At 43.5% G+C, this 25770-nt stretch overlaps 1 protein-coding gene across 3 annotated transcripts in view; it reads left to right on the plus strand.

The window, feature by feature from the left end:
* itga11b (integrin, alpha 11b) overlaps nucleotides 1-25770 on the plus strand; it is a 44844-nt gene that overhangs the window by 2696 nt on the left and 16378 nt on the right. For 2 of the 3 annotated variants that reach the window (XM_020648851.2, XM_020648852.2), the window contains exons 2-16: nucleotides 8735-8846; nucleotides 13620-13729; nucleotides 14605-14696; nucleotides 14807-14921; nucleotides 15467-15594; nucleotides 17267-17415; nucleotides 17501-17645; nucleotides 17821-17986; nucleotides 18099-18169; nucleotides 21514-21658; nucleotides 21907-22055; nucleotides 22958-23101; nucleotides 23186-23389; nucleotides 23463-23593; nucleotides 24585-24757. In XM_020648851.2, coding sequence (XP_020504507.1) covers nucleotides 8735-8846; nucleotides 13620-13729; nucleotides 14605-14696; nucleotides 14807-14921; nucleotides 15467-15594; nucleotides 17267-17415; nucleotides 17501-17645; nucleotides 17821-17986; nucleotides 18099-18169; nucleotides 21514-21658; nucleotides 21907-22055; nucleotides 22958-23101; nucleotides 23186-23389; nucleotides 23463-23593; nucleotides 24585-24757 — 2034 coding nt within the window. Of the gene's footprint in view, nucleotides 1-8734; nucleotides 8847-13619; nucleotides 13730-14604; nucleotides 14697-14806; nucleotides 14922-15466; nucleotides 15595-17266; nucleotides 17416-17500; nucleotides 17646-17820; nucleotides 17987-18098; nucleotides 18170-21513; nucleotides 21659-21906; nucleotides 22056-22957; nucleotides 23102-23185; nucleotides 23390-23462; nucleotides 23594-24584; nucleotides 24758-25770 lie in introns of those variants that run through there. The other variant, XM_029280231.2, reaches the window with a different exon arrangement.

Raw genomic sequence — 25770 nt, forward strand, 5'->3', positions numbered from 1 at the left:
TCTTAAATACACACAAATGCAAAACTAAATAAGACCAAATCATGACAGATGCAACATTTTTATTCTGACCTTAGAATAACCTCCTCCACAGCTCTCTATTTTCCCGCTTCTCTCTGATCAGATTGTGTTTTTATACACTGAAGAACACACTGAAGCTGGTGTGTCATTATTCCTCCGGTTCCTGAACCTGACATGGACGTTTTTTAGATGTAGTGTTTGGGATTTTTTTCAGCCTGCAGGTCAGAGGTCACCGGCTGTGAGGCGATGGTTTCTCTGCAGGAACTCAGAGGCTGAATCATTCTTTAATGTTGTTGCTCTGAGGCGGATCATTAAACACATCAGTCATCGTGTTGATGTACCCGCCAGTCTGCGCCTGGTAGCGCCACACAGGAAGATGATGGCTCTGTTTTTATCCAGTTTGAGTTCACCTACTTCATGTCCCTGCCGGGTGGTGTTAATCATCTCTGCAGGTCCTGAATCCTGTTCATGTTCTTGATCTTCTCCTCCTGTGAACAGTTTACTCTCTCTTGTCTTGAACTCGTCTCATGTGGCGCTCCAAAAACATCCCTCGCTGCCAGCTTGGCATCACAGCTGCACTTCATAGTGACCACAGACGTTCAGAGTTTTCATTTTGTCTGTAACGAAGAAGCAGCTCCGCTTCAGGGAGCGAACAGGCCGATCATCACACTTTATTATATAACTGAAGAAAAGGAAAGTTTCGTCTGCAGGATGATCGAGCCAATGCAGAGACGTGTCTTCTTATGTAAGGAGAAAATCTCAAATTCAAACTTCATCCAAGACAACCAGAGTGAGATTTCTCTGTCTTTACTCGCTGATATTTACACCATCGTGTGTGAAGAGACACATTTTATGGAACAAAAAGAGTAACTTAAAAACTCAAGTATTAATGCACCAAAATGAAAACACTTCAGTCAAATCTAGACTTTTCTGTCTTTACTGTGGTCAGACTCCATGCTATAAGCACGATTAGAAGAACGTGTCGTGTGTCATAATGAACCACAGTCAAGGACACATCTGAGACGCTTCACGACCCTCTGAAAGAAAGTCCACCATGTTTGATTTTTTCCTGGCTTTTACGATCAGTGCTGTTGACCAATGAGAGCTCAGAGCGTGCAGCAATTGCAAAAGAAGCATAAACAAACCAAACAGCGTGTGACAGACGGATGATGAAGTTGGACCTGAGAGATGGATCTATGAGACAGAGGAAACGTCGTTTTTCCTCCCAGTGTTTACAGTCTTCTTTCCGGGTGTTGTCTAGCCCCGCCCCTCTTCCTTTCAACATCATCACGTCGGTCGTGGTGATTGGTTGGGTCATGTCTGTCGGTCAAGTCGTGGCACAAGTTCATGGCTCTGTGATCGCCTAATCTGACACAGCGAGCATCATAACAGACCAAAAGATGGTGTAGTCCAACCTCGGCATAAGAGGACGTCTACAAACTCAGTCATTCAAAGGTTCCTTTAGTTTCTGTTCATTTCCTCAAGATCTCGATTTATTTCCGTCGTCTCGAGATAACAACGCTGATTTTCCCGTGATAACTATTGAAGTTAAATTCTCCAGGGTTTCTTTAAGTAAGAGCATTATCAGTTACTAACCAGGAGCTCCGTTAAATATTTTTTCTGGAGTTTTTAAATGCAGCATCTGCACACACACACACACACACACACACACACACACACCACACACACACAGTCCAGGTCGTGTGTGTTGGAGCCGTGCAGAGCGCACAGAGGTGAAGGGTCATGGTCAGGCTGCAGGGATGCTGAGCCATCTGAGACGTCTGCCTGCCTGCTGGAGGAAGTGACACAGACGCCATTTGGCTGCGAGCTGCTCGACAGCAACTCTAAATCACTCCCATCTTTGACCTGATTTGATTTACTTCCTCCTGCTGCTGCGTCTGATTTTAAACCTGGCGTTTGCAGCTCAGGTTGAGTTTCTCTCAGAATATTATCTTCCATGATGCAGTAGCTTCAGCTGCACTTGAATCTGTTTGTAATTAGGTTTGGAGCTGAGGCACATCTGGAAAAATCTCCTACGTATGAACGAGGGTTGTCAAGATACCAGATTTTTAAACTTAGGCTGAGAGCATGTTAATGTCTGCTGTAAAGAAAAGTTCAACATGGGCTGTGGATGAGACTTCTGGTGCTTCTGCCTCAAGTGGACACTCGATGAACTGCAGGTTTTTGCACTTCTGAATCGGCATTTTTCAACACCTCAGATTGCTGCTTGGCTAATTCACCTTGTTTTTATGAAGTTTGTTTACCAAGTTGGTCACCCTGAAACATTTAGTATTGAAAATAGTGAAGTATCGGTAATTTTGAGTCACAAAGGCTTCTTGTCTGCATTGAAAATGATGGAGATGTGTCATGAGAGCCTGAGAGGATCATCTGAATCGATCAGCTCACGGAGAGGCAGCAATAAGAGAACGTCTGACTTCTCTGCTTGGCCAAGTCTTTCTCCGTCTCTCTCTAGCTGCTGCTATAAATCGAGCTGCTCTTTGGCTCCAATCGGACAGAAACAGATTGCCCTCAGCTGTGAGAAAATAAAACAGAGACAGTTTACCTATCATCCCTTTCTCCTCCAGTCTCCGTTATTTTTGCAGCACGCTGAGTCGTCCGTATGTGTCGCTCATTCACACAGCTGGAGGCGACGACCGAAACACTGAGATGAAATACTCAGTGAGAGGTCACAGAGGGGTCAAAAGGTCACAGGCTGGTATGAAATGAGGCAAACACTTGATATAAACATTTTCATGATCTGATGATTTCTTTGATGATTCCTGGATGAGGTGAGATTTGAGGATCAAACTTTTCCGTATTAACAGAAATCTTAGATTGTATAAAAAATGGATGTAGTCGCTGTGACGTCACCCATCGGCTTGTCGACTGCATATGTGAAGCCTCATGTTTGAGTGATGTTGTTTTTAGCGTCTGAAGTGACCATACTGGCCCAAGTCGAGGCTTGTTGTATCGAATGGAGCTGACTGAAGAAGGAAGAACAGGAAACCAATTTCTGATTACCTCCAGTTCGCTCTGTAACATACACAGCCCATGTGCACGCCATCTCCACGTCAAATCGAGTTTTACTTCTTTCTTTGTCAATTTTCAGGAAATAGAAGACAACAGCCACCACAATATCTTCCAGCCTGTCGTCCGCCATGTTTGTTTACTCTAAGGTCACAAGAAATGTCACAAGATTCCCAGTGTTTAGAATCAGGCCTCTGGTTGTTGGTCTGTGTGTGTGTGGTGTGCTGTTTTGGTCACATCCTCGCTCTTAACACACGACATGAACAAAACTGTTTCATTATTGGTCGTCTTGTGTGGCCTCGCTCACATTCAACACATCTGTGTTGAATGTGTCATTTTAATGTGCGGCAGGCTGAAGGAAGATTGTGAATGTGGCAGACTCGAGGCTTGCTCACCCACAACTCAGGTCAGAGGGCGAGCGTCAGGTGAAGGCCATGAACTGGGTTAATTATTTAATTACTACAATACTACAGTTCTCAATCTTCTTCGCGGGGAAAGCCAGCAACAATCTTGACTCACACGCACACATGGCCACAAATTAACCAATATATGACAAACACCTAACAAACTAACAGTCAGGGTATTGTTCTCACAGACTCAGCTAGCTGCTAATTGTTGCTATCATGTAAATAAAATAACTTTTTAATGTGACTGGTTGTAGTGGAGCTCAGACTTGTTGGACAATCCTCCAAAAGGCTCCAACAGCACAAAGATGGCCCAGAGGTTAATAATAATAATAATAATAATAATAATAATAATAATAATAAATTACATTTATATAGCGCTTTTCTAAATACTCAAAGACGCTTTGACAGGAAACAACAAAAAACAAAGCAAAACTAAAGGTCCCATCTGTCACTCAAAGAGGCCACGCCCCCTAATCCTACATCCCTTTAAGCAGTAATAAAATGTAAACAGGTGAGTAGTATAAACATTCAGCCCGTACAGTTGAAGAGAGAAATGAGCTCTAGAGACCCAAACTTTTTTTGTACCAGCTCTATGGGGACTGACTCACTGCATGAGACAGACTCTAGTGGACACTGGAGGAACTGCAGCTGTAAAGTTAGACATTTTAACATGGGGCTCTATGGGGACTGACTCTCTGCAGGAGACAGACTCTAGTGGACACTGGAGGAACTGCCGCTTCTTGAAACCTCTGTGTTAGCTTCCTTTTTTCTGGAAGTTGCAGCTTGACGTAGATCTGTATTTTCCTTTTGCTCTTCCACATAAATAACATCATCACAGTGATCCAATAGAAGAAAAATGTGTCTCCATAACTATGATTCATTCTCTTGTTCTATCTGTGATCATTATGATGAACAGATTTAATACTGGACTTCTGATGAGAGGATGAAATCATCCCTTTCCCTTCTCTTTTCCAGGCTGTTTGCCATTTCCTGTCGTGGAAAATCAGCTTGGAAATATGTATCATGACGTCATCTTCATCTACTTTATTTATCCTCGCTTTTTTTTTTTAATAGTCAGACTCTGCAGCATTTCAAGGCCTTCCAGTCCTCCCTCCTTCCTCCTGTCAACCCAGAGATTTTATTTCAGACCAGAGGACGCTCTGGAGGAGAACAGAGGGGGAGGAGGGAGGTGTGTGAGGTGAAGGCTTTTTGAATATAGATAGTGGATTGTTTTTTAGTCTGTCAAGCTTTTTAAGGAGACACTCACTTAACACCTCTAGTTATATTAAGGACAGATTCTGAACTGTTGAGAACAGGATGAAGTTGCAGTTGAACAGAATAATAAAAAAGCAGTAAATGAGGCTAAATATGAGCTAATGAACATTAGAGAGGTCCATTATTTTAAATATGACTTCCCCTTTGACATTTATGATAATGGTGATTACCTGTACTTTTAATTGGCAACAAAATAATATTCCTTATCGCTGCGTGATAAGTATAAAGGTTGATTTCTGATCTGAAATTGTTAAATTAGAGATCCAACTCTTCCTTTTTGCCTTTTCTGCTGTAAAACCTGATTAATGAGGAGCTTGTGTAAAGTCTTCAGCTCCTCATCTGTGACAGCAGCATTTTTTGGCTGCAGATGATTCAGATGGAAGGACAAATGTGTTGTAACTCTAGTGTTCCTAAAAAAGCTCTAACTGACAAACACACTGACAAGCTGCAGGAACAAGTTGACAAACTGCCACAAAGTTTTGCTACAGACTGGTTACTACAAAAGATAAAACAATTAATGAACTATGTCAACTTTAGCTCGTTTAGCCAACTTACTCATTGACTAACTACAAAGTAAGATACGGGAGCTTACACAACATTCTGTAAACAAACTATGTTACTCAGCCATAGCTTCTCCAACAACAATCAGCCAATCAACCAACCAACCAAACCATCTACCAATCAACAACCCATCCAAAGATTGAACCAACCAACTAACCAGCCTACCAACTAACCACCAAGCCATCCGCCAACAGACCTACCATTCCCCCACAAACCAACCATCCAACCAACCATCCAACCACCAATCAACAACCCTTCCACCGGCAGACCAACCTCCAACTGACCAACCAACTAAACAACCACCAACCCATCCAACAAAATCAACCACCAACTTATCCCACAACCGCCAACCCATACACAAACCAATCAACCAACCAACAACCCATCTCTCAACCAAACTTTCAACCAACCAACCAACCAATACAATATATCCACTAACCATCATCCACCAACTGACCAACATCATTAAACTATCATTATCATCATTTATCATTAAACTATGTTTAATCAACTCTTGGGGCACCACCCTGGAATCAGGGAAATATAACCAAAATATCACTAAAATCAGTCTCAAATTAGTTACTTAATTACTAATATTATTAGTAATTAATAACTATATTTAATAAATTGAAGGTGTGAAATCCGTACACAAAGACCTCGCACCCAGCTTATATCACAATGCAAATACACCAGTAATCACAAACAACTGCTCTCTTAAATTATAACAGAATTTATTTAAACAAAGCAACATCAATCCAAAATCAATTAACTTAATCAAACAAATAACTATTATAAAGTAATCTAAGCAAACAAACATTATCAAGCAAAACTTGTGAATGAGGTGTAAAAGTGCAGTTGTGTGTATGTGTGTGTGTGGACGAGAGAGAGAGCGAGAGAGAGAGAGAGAGAGAGAGAGAGAAAAAACAAGATGGTGGAGAGAGACAATGCACCATGTGGCTTCGTCACATGGCGACAAAATGGTGGACAACAAAGGAAGCCGTGGCTACTTTTTGAAATAGTTTGAGCTCTCTGAGCTGAGTTCAGTAACTGTTACTTTAACACCAGAAAGCCAGTGGCCAGACTTTGATTCAACGGAGGGTACACTGGTCTTTCTGTTTGTGAAAGCTGTTGACTGAAGGTAAACTAGCATAGCATTATACACAAATGCAGCAGCTTACAACAGATAATAAACAGAATGTGATGTCTCGTCAACAATGATGGATAATTATCAGTGGTCATAAAAAAAACACAACTATTTCTGAAACTATTTCTGCCCAGACCAAAGCTCTTGCTTGGGGTAATTCCTGGTGATCATTGCATAGTTGGTTAGATCGTCAGTCTGTTGAATATTAAATCAACAGATTCAGGCAGGTTTCCTTCGTGGCAGATGTAGGAACTTCGACCAGAGCGCTGCTCTAGGGTCTTCTGGTTGCAGGAGCTGTGTTCTTTATGTGTCCTTGTGGATTCAGGGATCAGTGGGCTTCCTTCAGCGCTCCTGTCCAGTTGCGTTCAATGACATCTTACGAAAAATCAAAAGAAAGAAACTCTTCTTTTTGCTAGAACCTGATAGCATCTGATTGCGCCCAAAACTCCTAAAAAATATGCCATGGAAGTAGTCATCTGAATTCTCTGATGCTTGAATTCAGCATGTGAAGAGCTATCTAAACTGAGCAACCTCAGCTCTGGAGTTTAACCTATGTAAGCCAAGAGGAGGAAAGGGTATGTCTCCTTGAATGCTGGAGTCCATCATGTGGGGAGGGTATCCTCTGGTGTAGGCAGACCACACTTGAAGAGAAGGAAGCAATGCCAGGTGATTGCTTTTAAAGACTGGAGCTGCCTGTGGGTTTACCTCAGGCCTCCTCCAATGAGGATAGAGAATTCAGACACCCCCCCACCACCCGACTTTTCACTCCTATTTGTTAGTTTCTGTTGGGGGGGGTGCTGGGCTAAGACTCCTTTGTTTAGTTCCCTCCAAAATATTTCTAGTCAGGCTTGAGAACTGTGATACAGGCCTGAGTCCTTTGTCCAGCACACATGGCTGAGGCCCAACACAACCAACAACCCATCTCCGAACCAAACTTTCAACCAACCAACCAACCAACCAATACAGTATATCCACTAACCATCAACCACCAACTGACCAACCGACAAATCAATCAACCAACCTACCAACACATTGCGAGATATTAATTTACCTATAAACCAACTTGATGGTTATATAGGCTGTAATATTGCTGTTAAACTTAAATACCCAGTCTTGGCTACTTAAATAAAGTTGATTGGTAAAAATTGGATTTACCAACAAATGTCTAAACTCTAAAAATAACCATATAAATGAAAAAAATGAAACTGTTACTATGACAACCTTGTTTTATAGTTAACTACTTCAAAGCATTAAAGGAACATATTTAATGTACACCACTGTTTTACATCGACTTAAGAAAGGAACTTTAATTAAACATGTTGATTTGATTCGTCTGTTTCGCTTGATGATTCATTCGACTCGTTTTACTGGAAGGTGTTCCTGTTACTTGGCTCGACACACACCTGTTGGGAAGGAATATATATGGAGAACACCTGTGTGTGATTTAGTGATTTAATTTTCTCTTTTTTAAAGAAAAGTGGAAGAAAATTAATCTTGTTTCCAGCCCAGAGAAACTTTTAGAGGAGAGTTTGATTCCAGAAGATTAAAAGTGATTTAACTTTTTCAGAAGCCCTTTTGTTACTGAATATTCTTCTTCAGTGTGTTGTCATCCTCATGTAGAGGATGATGTGATAATAATGACGCAGTGAAAGCTGAGAAAGTGTGATCACTCATAGCTCCGTCTGATTTCAATCCATGTCCTGCTCATCTGGGTGTAGAAATGAATCTCTGTTGGAAATCGTTGAGCAATTCAAGACAAATATATTTAACATGCTGCTCTGTGGGAAGAGCCCCAGTTTAAGTGGGCTGAATATACTGGAGAGCTTCCAGTCAGGGGCGTGTCCAGATGGGTGGCATGGGCCCCCCCTTGACATCCGATTGGCCACCCAAGGTGCCATCCCTAAATTCTATACTATGATTTCAAGTATTTAAGCAGTTTTGGAACAGGCTGGTAGTAAAAGAAACTAGAATAACATTGTCTAAGTATTTAGATTTTAACGTTGGACTTGTTTTTAAAGAATTAAGCAAAGAAGAATGATAAGAATATGTCGCTATTCTCTTGTTCCTTAAATGCACAGTGTGTAAAATCCACCACCAGGGGGCTCTCAATCAAAACAAAAACAAAAGATGATGTCAAGGCTGGTGGGGAATCATGGGAGTAATTATCTCTGCTACTGCGGCCCCCTCTGGACACGCCCCTGCTTCCATTAACCAAAGACGCAACTTACAAATCTTTCCTCTCTATCTGATAAGTGATGTGAATCGTTTTAAGTGTCAGCTGATTTCTTCCTTTGTGCTTCAGATCTTCAGCTCTGCTTCAACTTCGACACAAAGAACTTCAAGATCTTCTCGGGTTCTAAAGAAAACCAGTTTGGGTACACAGTCCAGCAGCACGAGGCAAGAGGACGCCAGTGGTGAGAATCCCAGTTTACTTTAAATCTACCAGAACCGGAACCCAGTTTAATGAGTCTGTCCACATGTTTTAGAACAAAGGCAGTCAAACAATTAGATTTTGTGATCTTGATTAACTGCTTATGTCTTTATTTAGAATTTAAAAATAAAACAATTGCTAGGCCTTTATTTAGAATTTTTGTAAGGTTTAAGGCCCCGTGTCCACCTGGCGTTTTGTTCCGGGCAGAATGGCATTGAGGATGTGGGCACAAGACACGATCTGTAGGAGACTAAACTAAGGGGAATATCAAACTTTTGGAAACGAACGCCGGTGACGTCAACGAAATGAAAAGTTTAAAGATTTTCAACCTGAGAGTCAAATGTCTTGATGTTATATCTCTGTGCAGACAGGATCTCACAGACCGCTGAGAAATGACTTTAAGAAATGCTTCAGCAGTTATCATTCTTGTCACCATTTCAATGCCAGAATGAACAAATACTCAGACGACGCTCGGTCCAAATACCTTCAAACTAAAGACGGAAGAAATAGTCCGCCTGTCTGTCTGTCTGCTTAAAAATAAAGATCGCTCTTGATTTATTGGACACTGTCAAAAGCAAGGTTCCCCGTTCTGGGAAAGTTAAAAAACTGATATGTGGAAATGTTTCCAGGAAAGTTGCTTGTCGATTGCTATCCTTGCTGCGCTGTGTGTCATTGAATCACTTGGAGATGTCAGAAGTGTGTCTGGGACAAAACATTGTCCAAAGATGTGTCTGATAATCGGAACATTTCTGCAGAGCGTTGTGGGGTTGTTTGTAGTTCTCGCTTATATGAAGTGATATGTTATGAGACGGAGCTGAACGTATGTCCTGAAGCTCTTAACTCTGTATTCTCACTCATGTTCCTGCACAGTCTGTCCTTGGCACGCCGCCAGTCTGCTCTGTCGTACTTCATCTTTATATTTCCAACCTGCCGTGAGACTCTTATCCACCAACAGACATGTTCAGCTTTGTATTCTGCTGCTGGATTATGAAAGGAGAAAAAAATAAACTGCTGTGTCACGGTACCTTCATGTCAACCTCAGAGTACCCATAAGCATCGGATGAAGGTCCCCTTTAGCTTCGTTTTCAAGGACCCTGTAGTGTTTGTTTCAAGGTACCTCTGGTGTCCGTTTAAGGTCTCCTATCATACTGTAGTGTGCATAGGTGAATGTTTTAAATGATCATGTAACAAGTGAATTTACGACTCTGTTGTGTGATTATAAGATCGATTGATCACACAGTAGAGGCTGACACAGGAGTGTTTTTTACTCCAGTCCCATCCAATCCCATTTGAAGAACTCCTGGTCCCATGCCACTACCAAAAAAATAATCCTGCCCCATCCCTATCCCGGTTGAAGGACTCCTGGTCCCATCCCGGTTGAAGGACTCCTGGTCCCATCCCCCATACAGTTCAGTTTTTTATTTGTAAAACTTCACGTTCTCCACTCAGCCAGTGCGTTGCCAAGTAACAGTTTACCTTTTAGCCTTTTTAGTACCATAAGGGTCGCTTGCCTTAATCCAAAAATGACTTCACTGAAGTCCTGAAAACCTGAAAACCTGTTTCAGGGCAAAACAAATACAACAAGTGTTATCTCGAGGCGCTTTACAAAAGAGCAGGTTAAAGACCTTACTCATTGTTAACAAAATGGGAAGGGGGAGAGATAGGATAATATGCAGGAAGGATTTCTTCTTTGTATTCCTCTTGTTCCTGTTGTCCACACTTCCTCGCCACTGAGGTGGAGGTTGGAGCAGGCCATGTATGGATGAGGACGGCGGTGGTTTACGGGGCGTCACAATCTAATGGTGGAGGCTGGGCGTCAGGGACGTTGGGTGGTGCCTGATCACCTCACTGAAGGTAGGGGGAGCTCCGTTTACTCGAGAGGCCGGCTTCTGCTGCTGGGACAAGACCTCTGAGGAGGCTTCTCATGTACCAAAAAAGACTCCGACAAATCAGAGCCGGATGTTTTACTGAAACCTTTCACCCCCGATCATCTGAACCAACCCTCATGTCCTCTCATGTTTAAATGCTGTCCAGTCTAATGAAGGGATCCTTCTCACTTCTGACGGCAGCATGCAGCGAGCTCTGAAGATCAGAGGAGCTGAAACAAAGAATAATTAGATTAGATTTAAAAGACGTCCTGCAGAGAACCTTCAGCTGTTTGCTCGTTGTCCTTTTTATTGTCTGTCTGCGGCTGCAGGTGAGTCGGGCAACATTCCTGCTCCTCCGCTGTGTTTCTTTTTTGTTTTTTTTAAATCTGGAAACATTTCAGCGCTGATAAATACCTCGCAGTCTTCCAGGATTACACAACGTGTGCGCCTTTGAAGTCGCAGGTAAGCAAGTGGAAAGTATTTGTCTCGAGCTCGGCTTCTCCTGCGTCCCGAGGCTGAGCTGGGGATCTGGAAACTATGTGCTGCGGTTTGTTATTCCCCAGACTCCCTCTGGGAAGCCCATCGCTCCGCTCTGTGTTTATGTGTGTGTGTGTGTGTGTGTGTGTTGACTCTGTTATTCTGTCAACTTGTTTTCCTACACAGCCTGGTGAGTGGCGTTCATTTTTCAGGTGTTTGGCTGATGATGCGCTCAGACAGACTCCCATTGGATTGTTTTCAGGATGTTTTCAATGTTTTCACCCATAAAGCAGCTGGGTGCTGTGACTTCTGACCCCTGTGCTCCTTACAATATTTGACCTCCAAAAGACTTGTGACCTCTAGTTTGTTTGTATAAATTCATCAACGTCTAGTCCAATAAGATCCAGAATCATTCCACATATCTCTAGGAATCTGGAAAACAAAAAGCAAAAAACCTATTTCTTCATGGTTTGTCAGAGCTTTAAAATGTGGTAGAGGATTTTTTTTTAAACTGTCAAACGTTTAAAAACTAAAGCCTGACACACACATGCTCTGAAAGACATTTTAGTCACATGCTGAGATTTCGCAAGGTTCAGGGATCTCGCAGGTTCACTTTTTAGAGGTCAAAAAGCTCCAGCAACCCTTGTGGTCTTCATCAGGTCGTCGTAATGGTGACACTCTCCCGATTACCCCCCATGTTTACCTTCTCTCTGTTTACTGCTTCATGCTGCAGAGAGCACTTCAGCAGGAGCAGATAAACCTGAGCTAAATGATGCTTTAGAGTTACTATCTTCAGAACTGAAGAAGCCTCTCCGATGAGAAGCAGCCAATGACTGAGTGACGTTCATCTGAGAGTTTGTGCAACACAAGCAAAGATACAAACAGGAGGGAATGGGAGTAAGTGTCTTTAGAGGTACAGTTAGCTTGTGCTAACTAATCCTGCTGCCACTCCATGACTGAGGTCAGGAAGCTCAGGAAAGAGGCTGTTAGTCTGAAGAGATGAGGATGATAATCAGCAGTTTGGAAACAAGTCACAGGAAGAGTTCAACAGTAGCCTCCATTAAACCTTCACGTCTCTGCTCACCTCCCTGTGTCTGTCTTTGAGGGACGACGAACATCCACACACAGAACAACGTGTTGAAACTTAAACCAAACCTCTGCAGACCTCAATGTGTTGATCTGTTTGTGTTTGTCTGGTCCAGGTTGTTGTTTTGTCTCTTTGAGGTCAAACCCATTGAGCTGTGATGACCTCTGAGGTCAAACCTCCGGCGGTGTGTGTTTACAGAGTCTGACGTGTGTGTGTGTGTGTGTGTGTGTGTGTGTGTGTGTGTGTGTGTGTGTGTGTGTGTGTGCGGCCTGCAGGTCGTCCAGCTGAGATCTGTGTGTGTTTGTGTCTGATCTGTTTTTTTTTCTGTTCCCACACGTTTTACAAGCCTGCAGAGATCTACTGACAGCAAACACATCCATCACTATAACTGAACTTTCTCCTTTTACATGAATCAAAATGTAAATACATATCCTTTAGCCTATAATACCTGAACAACGTCAGCATGTTTTGATAGTTTGATGGCCTCCACCAGAGACAATCTGTGCCAGAGAGAACTCAGAGGAAGGATCTGATGGTCGGTGTCTTTACAGGCCTGCTGAAAGGCATGATAGGAAATCAGTAATTAGGTAACTAATAGCTCGTCAAAGCAGTTGCAGGAGAGGGCTGGTCTGAGGTTTTACAGCTCCTCTGATGGAGTGATGTCAGACAATGAGAGGCGGGGCTGCAGGATGTGGTTTATCAGCGCTGCTCTCCGGCCGTTTGATGTGGACGGAGATGCATTAACAGATTGACGGTTAGCACTCTTCTACGGCATCTCCTCTGGTATGTGACTCACGACTCTTTCCCAGAAAGAGCTGCCGTCCACATGTGCTGCTGTTTAGTCGGGTTTACAATCAGAAGCTGCTCGCTGCGGGACGCCGCCGCACGATCTGTGTTCAAAACAAAAACACAGACTGAACTGAGACCTGACCTCCGAGTGCAGGAGGGGAGAGTTCAATATCACCACAGATGAATCCTGTTCAGTCTGAGGAGGAAGGATGACTTTAAGTGTCCTTACTGATCAGACGTTTAAAGATAGAGTCAGTAGCTTTACCCTTAAAGTAAAATATAGACTTATACAAAATTAAAGTCGCTCAATGGTCAGTCTGGGCCTCCATACATGTGTGGTGGTGTATCTGAGTTCAAGCAGGAGTTCCTAATGTGCAAACAAACTCCTGACTCGACTGTGACCTGCAGCATTGTCTAAGCCACCGGTGTGTGTGTGTGTGTGTGTGTGTGTGCGCGTGTGTGTGTGTGTGTGTGTGTGTGTGTGTGTGTGTGTGTGTGTGTGTGTGTGTGTGTGCGTGTGTGTGTGTTCTTCCAGGCTGCTGGTGGGAGCTCCCTTTGAATCCACGGGGAAGCAACAGACCGGGGATGTGTACCGATGTCCGCTGGACACCAGACGCTCAGCAAACTGCTCCAGACTGCAGCTGGGTGAGAATCAGTCCAAGAGGCGGGTTGGTCAGAGTCACAGCGGGCGTTTGTACCCGAGTCTGCTCAGACTGCGTTTGAAGAGTGATTACAGTAAAAGTATGTCATGCTTCTGATGCAGCTGCTGTCCGCTGGGTGCATCCAGTGCTCAGATCTTTAATCCGTTCATTAGCACCAGGCTGTAAAAATCCTCAAAAAGGGCGTTAGATCATCCTTAATGAGTTAAACACATCAGAAGAAGAAAGCTCCAGTTTCATGTTCAAACATTACAAACTTGTGAAAGTTAATCAAATGTACACACTCCTTGGGAGAACAGAAGAGTTTTGCATCCACATGAGAAAATAAAATCTGCTCAGTTTTTTCTGACTTAACGAGATACTGGTTCCTCTAAATCCCAACAGCAGCTGTTTAAAGTATCAAACATTCCCAGACTGTTCAGTTCTGATCAGTTTTATTTTGGTTTGTTTCAGAAACAGTGTCCTCCCAACTCTCCCTCTGTCCACAATAATAAACACCAAAAAAAATAAAGAGGTTAACCAAAAAGCTGCCTGTCTTGGATGTCAGGATCTAAAAAATATTGGGAACCATTTCCTTAGTGAATTTGAGTGTGGCTGGTTGTCTGTCTCTATATGTCAGCCCTGTGATTGGCTGGCGAACAATCCAGGGTGTAACCCCGCCTCTCGCCCAATGACAGCTGGGATTGGTTGAGTGGGAAAAGCGGTATAGATCATGGTTGGATGGATTGATTAAATAAACTTACAAAATCAAAGAATTAAAAAATGGAACCATCATTTACGAACGAGAGGTGAACAAATGTCCCTACATGCTTAAGATGCTGTAGTTGTACTGACTAACTGTGAAACGTGTTTTAAAATCAGGGAATCTTTCTCTGGACAACGTGTCAGAGAGGAAAGAAAAGATGCGTCTGGGAATGACGCTGACCTCCAACCCTAAAGACGACAGCTTCGTGGTGAGTCACACAACATGAAACACGCAGAGAAACTACAACATGTTCATTTAGTTAAGCTTTAATGAATTATGATTTTATATACATGAATGTGTGTCTCATTGTGTCCTCAGACGTGCGGTCCTCTCTGGTCTCATGAATGTGGAAGTTCTCTGTACAGCACGGGGATCTGCACCAGAGTCAGCCGGAACTTCAGACTGTCACACACCATCACACCCGCCCTGCAGAGTAACACGCACACATCTTTTTAACTGTTATTCATATTTATTCATCCGTCCATTCGTCAGTCCATCCATCCATCCATCCAGACATCCATCCATCAACCAGTGCATCCATCCTTCCATCTATCCATTCAACCATCCATCCATCAACCAGTGCATCATCCATCTATCCACCAATTTACCCATCCACCTGTCCAACCATACAGCCATCCATCCATCCATCCATCCATCCATCCATCCACAAATCCATCCATCCATCCATCCACAAATCCATCCATCCACAAAGCCATCATCAACCAGTCTATCCATCCATCCATTCATCCATCTATCCACCCATCCATCCAGCCATCCATCCATACATCCATCCATCCATCTATCCATCCATCCATCCATCCATCCATCCATACTTCCATCCACCCATCCATCCATACATCCATCATCCATCCATCCACCCACCCATCCATCCATTAATCCAACCACAAATCCATCCATCCATCCATCCATCCATCCATCCATCCATCGTGTACTAACAGTATACTTCTTATGTTTCAGGGTGTGAGACGTTCATGGACATCGTGATCGTCCTGGATGGTTCTAACTCGATCTACCCGTGGTACGAGGTTCAGGACTTCCTCATCAACATCCTGCAAAAGTTCTACATCGGCCCAGGTCAGACGCAGGTCGGTTCAGCACCAATATTCAACTAGATCACATCCAGTGGGGTTGCTTTTATCTAGAGAAGAAGAGTCTTGTGGTTCTCCTACGTTTATTTTAGGAAATATTTAGAATTCTTTGGCTAAACGCTGAAAAACTTGGAAATATTGAAATTCACCACAAGCTCTCTGCGACTGCCCTGAAACATGTTTGTGGTTGGTAGAAGTTCACTCACATTTCTCAGCAGTTAACATGAAAACAGGCCTGTAAATGCCAATGTGGAACGGAGGTCAATGTCTGTAGTAGTTTCTGTCACTTTCCTTTTACAGCAGCTGACCTCCTGTTCTCGTTAAACCTTCACCTCACATGTCATGCTTCCCTCACTGTGATCTTTTGTTTCCCTTATTGATGCTTATAGTTGGGAGCAGACCATACAACCATTGACTGACAGTTTTAAATGTTTGAAAACAAAAACACCCGCTGGGTTTTTATTATTAGTGTGTGCTTTAAACGTGCTGGAAAAACATCACTTTTGTTCTGGATAAGCTGGCTGAACATGCAGTTTTAGAAAATCCAATCAAGAGTATGTCAGCTGAGCGTGCACAAACGGAAATTTCACTACAGGCATCCATACATCCATGAAGTACAATCATAACTGGATTTTACTGGCTGACTGATTGATATGCCGTTCTTGGAGCCATACCACTTTCTATCCAAAACATGTTGGGATATTTCTGTTGAAATAATGATCAATAATAGCTTGTTTTCATACTTTGCTGTGGGAGTTTGGAGTCTCCAGAGGCAGTGAGTATTGTCTTTCATGAAGTTAAACCCCCATTGTGGTGCATCAACTGCTCAGACAACATAGTTCAGGGTTATGTAACTCTGGAGGTATTTCAACCATAGTTGTTGTAGTTAAACTGAGCTCATTAGCTTTATTGTTATGCATCTTAAACTATGAAACGTGAACATTTATTTGAAGCAATATGTGATGGATTAATATGAGGCTCAGTTTAAATGTCTGTCTGCTGCAGTTAAAAAGCCATCAGTACCTCGATGTTGCAGCAACGTTCTGGTAGTTTAAAGCTCTGCTGCTCGCTTACACAATGGCTCCTCTTTACCTCGACTCTCTGATCCAGGTCTACACTTCTTCTGCACACTAAGCTCTGTCAATGAAAGGCGACTGATCCAACCTTCACAATATGGGTCCTAAGTCTCTAAATAGACATTTCTGTTCTGTCGCCCCCGGGTGGAGGAACCAACTACTAAACTCCATTCGATCTGCAGAGTCCCTTTGCACCTTTAAGAAAAAGCTAAAGACCCAGCTCTTTATGAACACCTACCACCTTCATGATGATGATGATGATGATGTTTAGGATGGTTTTTATGCGTATTAGAACTCTCAAGAATCGCTGTCGATGTTGTGCTCTTCCTCTGTTGTGCTCTTCCTCTGGTCTGGTCCTTCCTGTCAGCACCTGTGAGCACTTCCTGTCAGCATCTGTGTGTCCAATCAGACTTAAAGCTGTTCGTTTGCACTTCCTGAAGGTGTCTCCTCCTCTCAAGATCCTTGCTTGTGTTGTTCTTACTCTCTAATGTTCGTCGCTTAGGATAAAAGCGTCTGTAACGTGAATTGTAGAATTGATAATTTCAGGTGCTGGGGTTCAGGTCCGGGTCTGAACTGTTGTGTTTTGGTTTCAGGTGGGCGTGATTCAGTACGGCTCCACGGTGGTCCATGAGTTCAGTCTGGGTGAGTACCAGACGGTGGAGAAGGTGGTGGAGGCCGCGAGGAGCATCAACCAGAGGGGCGGCGAGGAGACGAGGACGGCGCTGGGCATAAACGTAGCTCGGTACGGCCTTCTTGACTGATAAAGCATCACAACGTACTCAACCCGGTTCAGTCTCACAGCCTGACACTGTTTTCTTGCTGTGCAGATCTCAGGCGTACAAGCGTGGAGGGCGACCAGGGGCTCAGAAGGTGATGGTCGTGATCACTGATGGAGAGTCTCACGACAGTCCACAGCTGCTGCAGGCCGTCGCTGACAGCGAGAAGGACAACATCACCATGTACGCCATCGCTGTGAGTCTGCCCCTCCATCTTTCAACGCAGTCTGATGCCCTGTCTGCTTCTGAGAGCTCTTTCTTACCTGCGACCTCAAACTGACTTCCATCTTTGGCAATGTTTCTCCTTTATCAAAGCCTTCTGTTGTTCTGTTTCTTCCTCTGTCCAACTGTATCTTCCACATCTCTTTCAGGTTCTTGGTTATTACAACCGAAGAGGTATCAACCCTGAAGCCTTTCTCAAGGAAATCAAGTTCATCGCCAGCGACCCGGATGAGAAGCACTTCTTCAATGTGACGGATGAGTCATCGCTGAAGGACATCGTGGACGCCTTAGGAGAGAGAATCTTCTCTCTGGAGGGTAAGCTGTCCCTCATGTTGATCCATAGATGTTGTAGTGTCTTCGGGATACTCAGCTTATCAGTTTCTGTGGATGAATGTTAGCTGAGTCTGAGCTGTGTTTTGTTTTACAGGAACCAGCAGTCAGGGTCAACGCTTTGGTCTGCAGATGGCTCAGGCCGGTTTCTCCTCACATTTAGTCAAAGTGAGTCGCTGATGTTCTCTTTTATCTCCATGTACAGTTCATAAAGCCGTTTTCACACATGCACTCCTGAACATTTCTAGAGAATTTCAGGAGGACTGCCCCTGGACGGGAGGTGGAGGGGGATTGGCTAGGTGAGGGGACTTAGGTTTGAGTACCAGTGGTGCAGTGATGACAATGGTCTGTTGCTCTTTTATTGGGGAAGCAGAGAAGCTGCTTGTCAATAGATAAGGCAGGCAACTGCTTGGGGGCCCAGGCCAGTAGAGGGCCCTCATACACTGACTTAAAACCACAGCAGTGGCTCAAAATGTGCAAATTTTGCAATGACAGCAGGAAACCTCCCTAAAGAGGCCCCATCTGACAGCATTCCCGCTCCATGTCCTAGGAAGCATCTCATTGATTTCTGCAGTGTAAACCAAAGTTTTTCAATGAAAATCAGCGATGCAAAATGAAGAGGAATTATCTGTGTGGGGGGAAAAAGAACGAGGAAAGAGGAAGAGGAGAAAGCGTCAGGACCCTGGCAGACATGATGCTGATGAACACTGGTGGGAAGGGGGCCTTATGAATATTTACTTAGGGCCCTGACAGACTGGAGTATCGCCCCTGGGAGGAAGGTATTACCTCCTTTTTGTCTGCACACAACTTGAGTTATGCATAACGGTCTATAATTAGTTATACATATTGATCTTGGATATTCTGCTTACTCATAACTTTATGATGCTCATGTTTCTCTACTCTAAACAACACTGCTGCGACATGGGCATTTAAAGCGACCGTCAGATGTTTTTACAGAACAGATCTTTAAGTTGTTTACTAGACATGCATACATGAGCTCCTTTGTCTCTAAGGCATGGATGAAGCGTCATGTAAGCCTGTTTTGGGATGGTCTAACTTGTTAACTCAGCGTTGCTCCTGATTTTGCTTTAAGGGTGTTGGATCTGTGACTTTCTTTGCATAGTTTTATCACAGTTGTCAGCACAATTCATAAGGAAGTATTTAACATATTTTATCCAAACATTTTCCCACACTAGAAATAATTGATGACAATTAATGACTGCTTCATTTTTGGTTATTTTCCAATGAAGCACTTCATGATCCAGTTAAATCCAGCAGAGGACAGAAGCCGAGTTGTGTTATAATGAATATCAGTCCAACAGAAACAGAGTCCACAGATGAAACGCTCAAATACTGGAATCCATGTCGTCCTCAAATATCAAATATTGGTTTGATTGTGATCCTGACAGATTCCTGAAGCTGCAGAAAAAGAAGCTTCGAGAAATATTTCGGTTGTTTTTCATCCAGAGAGAAATCGTATCGGCCGGGTTCCACCAAGCTGGAGTGAAAATGTTGTCGTGGAAACTGTGTGTGTGAGTAACTCAGAGCAGATGGTTTTCCTGAACGTGAAGCAGCCAAGAAAACACTCGCAGGAACACACACACACTCACACACTCACCATCACACACACAGGGACAAATATGAGAAGTGTTTCCTGCTCTTCAGTCTCAGATTTAAAAGGTATGAAATGAGGTAGTACCGATGTGGAAAACAGACGACACAGTATCATCTGAGAAAGAGTCCTCTTCCACCTGAAGGATGACTTAAGCAGCGCTCTGACATTTAACAGAGAACCTGCAGATCCAGAGTCAGTCCAGGAGCAGATCCAGCAGGCAGGATTCTTTGTGACTCTGCTGTCGCCAAACATTTGCTCATTCACTGGGATCCTCGGATCACTGGACCCTCGAGACCATGACTCAAAGCTTCAGTGACTTTAATATCATGACTGTTCATTAGAGAGTATCACTGGTTGAGCGTCGCTTTGACTAAAGTCGATTCTGAAGCTTCTGAAGGCCGAGTTCAGTGTTACTAAATTATAAAGAAGAAAATACCATTAGCAGATTCTTTTCAACTCATCCATCCTTTATCTATATTGATTTTCCTGTTCTTGGGGGCTGGATCTGATCCCAGCTGTCATTGGGTGAGAGGCGGGGTTACACCCTGGACTGGTCACCAGCCAATCACAGGGCTGACATATAGAGATAGACAACCAGACACACTCACATTCACACCTACGGTCAATTTAGAGTCACCAGTTAACCTAACGAGCATGTCTTTGGACTGTGGGAGGAAACCGGAGTACACGGAGAGAACCTACACATGCATGGGGAGAACATGCAAACTCCACACAGAGAGGCTCCTGAAGGACGGGGATTCAAACCAGGAACCTCCTCGCTGTGAGGGGACAGCACTAGCCACTGCATCAACATGAAGCCCCCTTTTCAACACATCCACTCCTGAAAATCTAGAAAATGTCATGACAGGCTGCCCTGAAAGCTCTCTGATTGGCCTCTTCACATGTTCACCTCATAACGGGAGACTACCCAAACATTAAGAGAGAGGGGTCTCAAGAGGCAGGACAAGGCGTTAAAAGTACACCGCAGAAATGGAGGAGTGCCCGGCCCTATGATGATGTTATTTTTGTGCTTTTATTTAAATTCTAAGAAGAGAGGAAATTACTTTACTCTCTGTTATTGAGAGATGCTACACACACAGAGAATGAAATACACACAGATGCACAAACAGGATACTGTGAACATCCACTGATGACATCAGCGTGATTGAGCCACAGATCCATGACCGTGGTCGGTAAAGGTGTCCTCCTGGGCGACCTGTTTAAGTTGGTTTTCAGCACCGTTTGCTTCACTAAAGTAGGTTACAACAGTTTTACTATTAGTCCAGCATTGTATTGTATGTCTGTGTTTCCACGATGAGTGACTGAAAATAGACACCAGAGTGTGTGCAAATGCAACATATTCATTGGCTGGTTCTTTTCAAAGGAAGATGTAACTCTCCTGGAGCTCTTTGAAAAACGCTGACTTCCTGTTCAGTATGACTGCTCTCCTACCTGTCGTTAAGCAGCAGGCCCTGTTAGCATGTTAAGCTAAGCTACCTAATCAACAGTTGAAACCCCCGAGATTGATTGACACATGAACAGACCAATCAGTGTTGAACTTTGACTCGTGGTGCACTAATGATGTTTTTCTATTGGTTTAAACAGCCGTAGCCTTGACAACGACATTGATTGACATTAAGACAAATCAGTGTGGTAAGCATGGTGTATTGTTGTGGTTTGTTAAAACAGGACAGGAACTGATCAAAACCAGGACATGTTAGTGTTTCATAGATATTTGTGGGGACTCAGGCCACGGAATTTGGAAATGGGATGGTCCTGGTCAAATCAGGACGTTTTAAAGCACTTGGTATCGATAAGTACCAGAGCATCAAATTTTTTTCAGCTTTAGTTGGCTGTATCCCTGTTTTCCCCTTTTTAATTGAAGATTTGTCCTCAGGATGGGGTTCTGCTCGGGGCGGTCGGTGCCTACGACTGGAACGGTGCCGTGCTGAAAGACACCAAACATGGGAAGGTCGTTCCACCAAAGTCCTCCTACAAGGACGAGTTTCCAGACGAGCTGAAGAACCACGCAGCATATCTGGGTAATGAGAAGTTAAATAATAAAACTTTTACTGAAGTCAGTTGTTCCCCCTTTTACCTCTTTTATAAACCAGGATAATTCTTCAGAGTTTCAGGACACTTTATTCCCAAAATGTTGCCCACAGTTCACCCGAGCTCTCCATCTTACAGCTGTTGACTTTGAAAATTTAAGAAAACAAACGAAAGAAGTAAGAATGTGTGGAGTCTGACTATAACTTGGTCTGTTTTTTGCATTCCTCTCTGGTTTCAGGATACTCAGTTGGTTCGCTCATTTCATCTGGAGGGGCTCAGATCTACGTGGCTGGAGCTCCGAGGTTCAACCACACCGGGAAGGTCATCATCTTCACACTGAGAAACACGGGAAACCTGACCATCCTGCAAGCTCTGCTGGGAGAGCAGGTAACACACACACACACACACACGCACGCACACACACACACACACACACACACACACACACACACACACACACACACACACACACACACACACACACAGAACAGGAGCATGTAGATTTTATTTATAGTCTTCTGACTGCTCAGATCTCTTTTACACCGCGGGTCACACCTACACATTCACACACTGATGGTAGAGGCTGCTGAGTAAAGAGTCCATCAGTATTAACTCATCCATTCATACACATTCACACAAGCTACTGTCTTGCCCAAGGTTGCATGAGCTGGGGATCGAATCCCCTGTTTCTGTGCCTAACTTCCTGTCCTACCCTTCATTCAACCAGAAGGGCCAGAGTACTCTCAACTTTAGACAGGACAAACATTAAAAATAAAAGCCAAAAAACAGTTTATAATGCAAAATAATGGAATTGAAAACGTGTGATTAACTATTGGAATTCAGCAATTAATCGCGATTAACAATCTTAATAGTTTGACAGCCCTAATAGATTTTCATGTGAAAAAGGATTCGGGTTAAATAGGAGTACTGATTACGGTTCTTTCCTACAGTAAAGGTTTACAGTTGTGGCTCTGAAATGTGCTCACAGTCTCAAAGGTTTTGCGGCTGTTTGAGTGCAAAGCAAACTCACATTTGGAGACTATTGGTCTTTGTCCAATCAGTTGGATGGGAAAGTCTCGCTTGTCATACCTCAACCAGGTTGTCAGCTTCACTGTCATCCACGTTGCTCAAAGTTCTCCCTGTCGCTCACAGGCATCACATTCACCCGACGCCCCTTCTCCACGCTCCAGTCTCCCTCAACGTCAGTTTGTCTTAACGTGCCTTATGTAACACACTATAAAGTGTATATTTTGTGTTATTGTTCTTCTTTTGCGTATGTCTTTTTACAGATCGGGTCGTATTTCGGCAGTGAGTTGTTATCGATGGACGTGGATGAAGACGGACTGACAGACGTCCTCCTGGTGGCAGCACCCATGTTCTACAGCCAAGGCTGGGAGAGAGGGAAGGTGTACATCTACACTGTTACACCCCAGGTACAAACAAACAGACACACTAACAGTTTTACTGAATTTTGAGAAAAGAAATCGAGAAACTAAATCTTAACAATCTCTCTGCAGACATCTTTCATCCTGCAGGGGGCCCTGGAGGTTACTGAGCGTTCTCAGAACTCCAGGCTGGGTTCAGCATTGGCTCAGATACCCGACATGAACGGAGACGGGTTCAGGGAGATGGTGGTAGGAGCACCGCTGGAGGACGACCACCAGGGGGCAGTCTATGTTTTTTACGGTCAGGACAAAACCATCCAACCGCAGTACAGACAGGTGAGTGAAGCTCATCAGGTTCAGAAGGAATTATATCTGAGGATGAATCACTGACTTCTTTCTGTCTTTGCAGCGTCTGTCTGCTGCTGGTTTCTCTGCTGGCCTGCTGTATTTCGGTCAAAGTCTTCACGGTGTGTTGGACGTCAACGGAGACGGGCTGGTTGACCTCGCAGTGGGAGCACAGGGGGCTGCCATCATTGTCTGGTTAGACCATCCCACACACAAAAAAATACACATCCAGCACACTTGATATGTAGCCTTGATTGTTGCAAGTCATTTTCTGTTACCATGGCTTAAGTCTTATAAAAATCGTAATAATATGTTTATTTGATATAGCACCTTTACAAAGCGAGGTCACAAAGTGCTTTACAGAATCTGACCAAAACAGTAGGAACAATACGAGAGGAAGTTGTCGGCCATCTGGTCATTAATGGCAGTTTTGCAAAGTTGAAAATGTGTCCTTGTCATCAGTCTAAAAAATTATACAGTTGTATGTCATCGGCATAAGATATACCCTGAAAATTGTTATTAACATGGCCTAGCATATCGAGAGAGAAATACAAATAGGTCCCAAGATGGATCCCTGAGGCACACCACAGGACAAAGTTGCTGCTTCGGAGATGTAAGGACCAAGTGACACAGACAAACATCTATCTGAGAGGTAGCTGGTGAAATCCAAACAAACGTCGGATTTAATGTACTATCATTTTTAAATAGACATTTGTGCCCCTTGGGAGATGAATACCTTTTCCTTTGGCGCCCCCACGAGGAGCACATATCAGTTCCATCAGTTTCATCTGCCCTTTACGTTGCAAATTTGTTAGCATGCTAACATGGTGAAGTAAATATGATGAACAATAAACTGTATTAATGTCGCCAAGGTAACATTTTTAGTAGTAAACATTTTCCTGTCGAGTTTATGGTCTCAATCTTCTAGTTTCAGGTCTTCTTCAACACAGCATGAAGTGCATTTAGTAAATTATGTTTCTATTTAGAGTCTTAGAGACCAGACAGAGGGGGAGACCTTTATACAATTAGACTTATTTTTTCCCCCCTGCTGGAAATTAGAAAGAATGCATTTTAAAACACTGTTCGATTGAATAAGTCTCCTTCTATCTCTTATATATGCATAAAATCTAAAATATGCTGATGTACCTCAAAGGTGGCCCTGATTGTCGGTTACGCCCTCCCCCAGGTCTCGTGGTGTGGTGAGGATTCAGGCCAAGCTGACCTTTGAACCTGAGAAAGTCAACATCTTTAACAAAGACTGTCGGCGAGGAGGGAAGGAGGTCACCTGCATGTCTGTCATCGTGTGCCTGACTCTGGACTCCATGACAAAGACCAGGACAAAGACCAGAGCGGATGTTGGTAGGTTTCTGCTGGACTTCTTTGCTTGGTTGTTTCAGATTCAGCTGATGAGAGCAGTAATGAAATAGTAAACTCCCAGTCCAGGCACACTTCCCAAATCAGGTTCAGGTTTATTATTGCAACATTTTCATTTACAGTCCATTAAAAGCTCTGGCTGTTGCAGAGGTAGATCAGAAACTCCTGTGTTTGGTACATTAAAATGGTTTGTTTAACGAAAGCAATGTTTATGCACATTGGAGAATAACACAGACAACATGACAGCTACTTTACTTACTGTGTGTCTTATTTTGAGTCATTAAAGGTAAAAGATAAACTTTATTGATCCCCCGTGGGGGAAATTTATGCATTACAGCAGCTCCAGAAAACTGGGGACGGGAATATACTTATTAAAAATAAAAATAGAAGTTAAAAACAGCTCAAACATATTTACATCATTTAAATAAACATAAAAAAATAGAAATACAATAATGTAAAATGACACAGTAACTTGTTCTTAAAAAAACACACACAGTGTGTAGCATGAGGTGGTGATGTTGTTAAAGAGTCTGATTAAACAGTCTAACGGCAGATAGGATGAATGACCTGCGGTAGCGCTCTGTCTTGCAGGGTGGGTGTCTGAGTCTGCTGCTGAATGAGCTGTTCAGGGCCCCCACAGTGTCATGTAAGGGGTGAGAGGGGTTGTCCATGATGGATGTCAGCTTCACTAACATCCTCCTCTCACCCACTTCCTCTACAAAGTCCAGAGGACAGTCCAAGACAGAACTGGCCCTCCTGACCAGTCTGTTCAGTCTCTTTCTGTCTCTCTCTGTGCGCCCTCCTCCCCAGCAGACCACTGCATAGAAAAGTGCAGACGCCACCACAGTGTCATAAAAAGTCCGTAGCAGAGTCCTGCACACTCCAAAGGACCTCAGTCGCCTCAGCAGGTGAAGTCGACATTGACCCTTCTTGTGTTGTGTGACCAGTCCAGTTTGTTGTTGAGGTGAACACCCAGGTATTTGTACGTCTCCACCCTC

The sequence above is a fragment of the Labrus bergylta genome, chromosome 7, assembly GCF_963930695.1.
Source record: "Labrus bergylta chromosome 7, fLabBer1.1, whole genome shotgun sequence".
In the NCBI taxonomy this organism is placed as follows: Eukaryota; Metazoa; Chordata; class Actinopteri; order Labriformes; family Labridae; genus Labrus; species Labrus bergylta.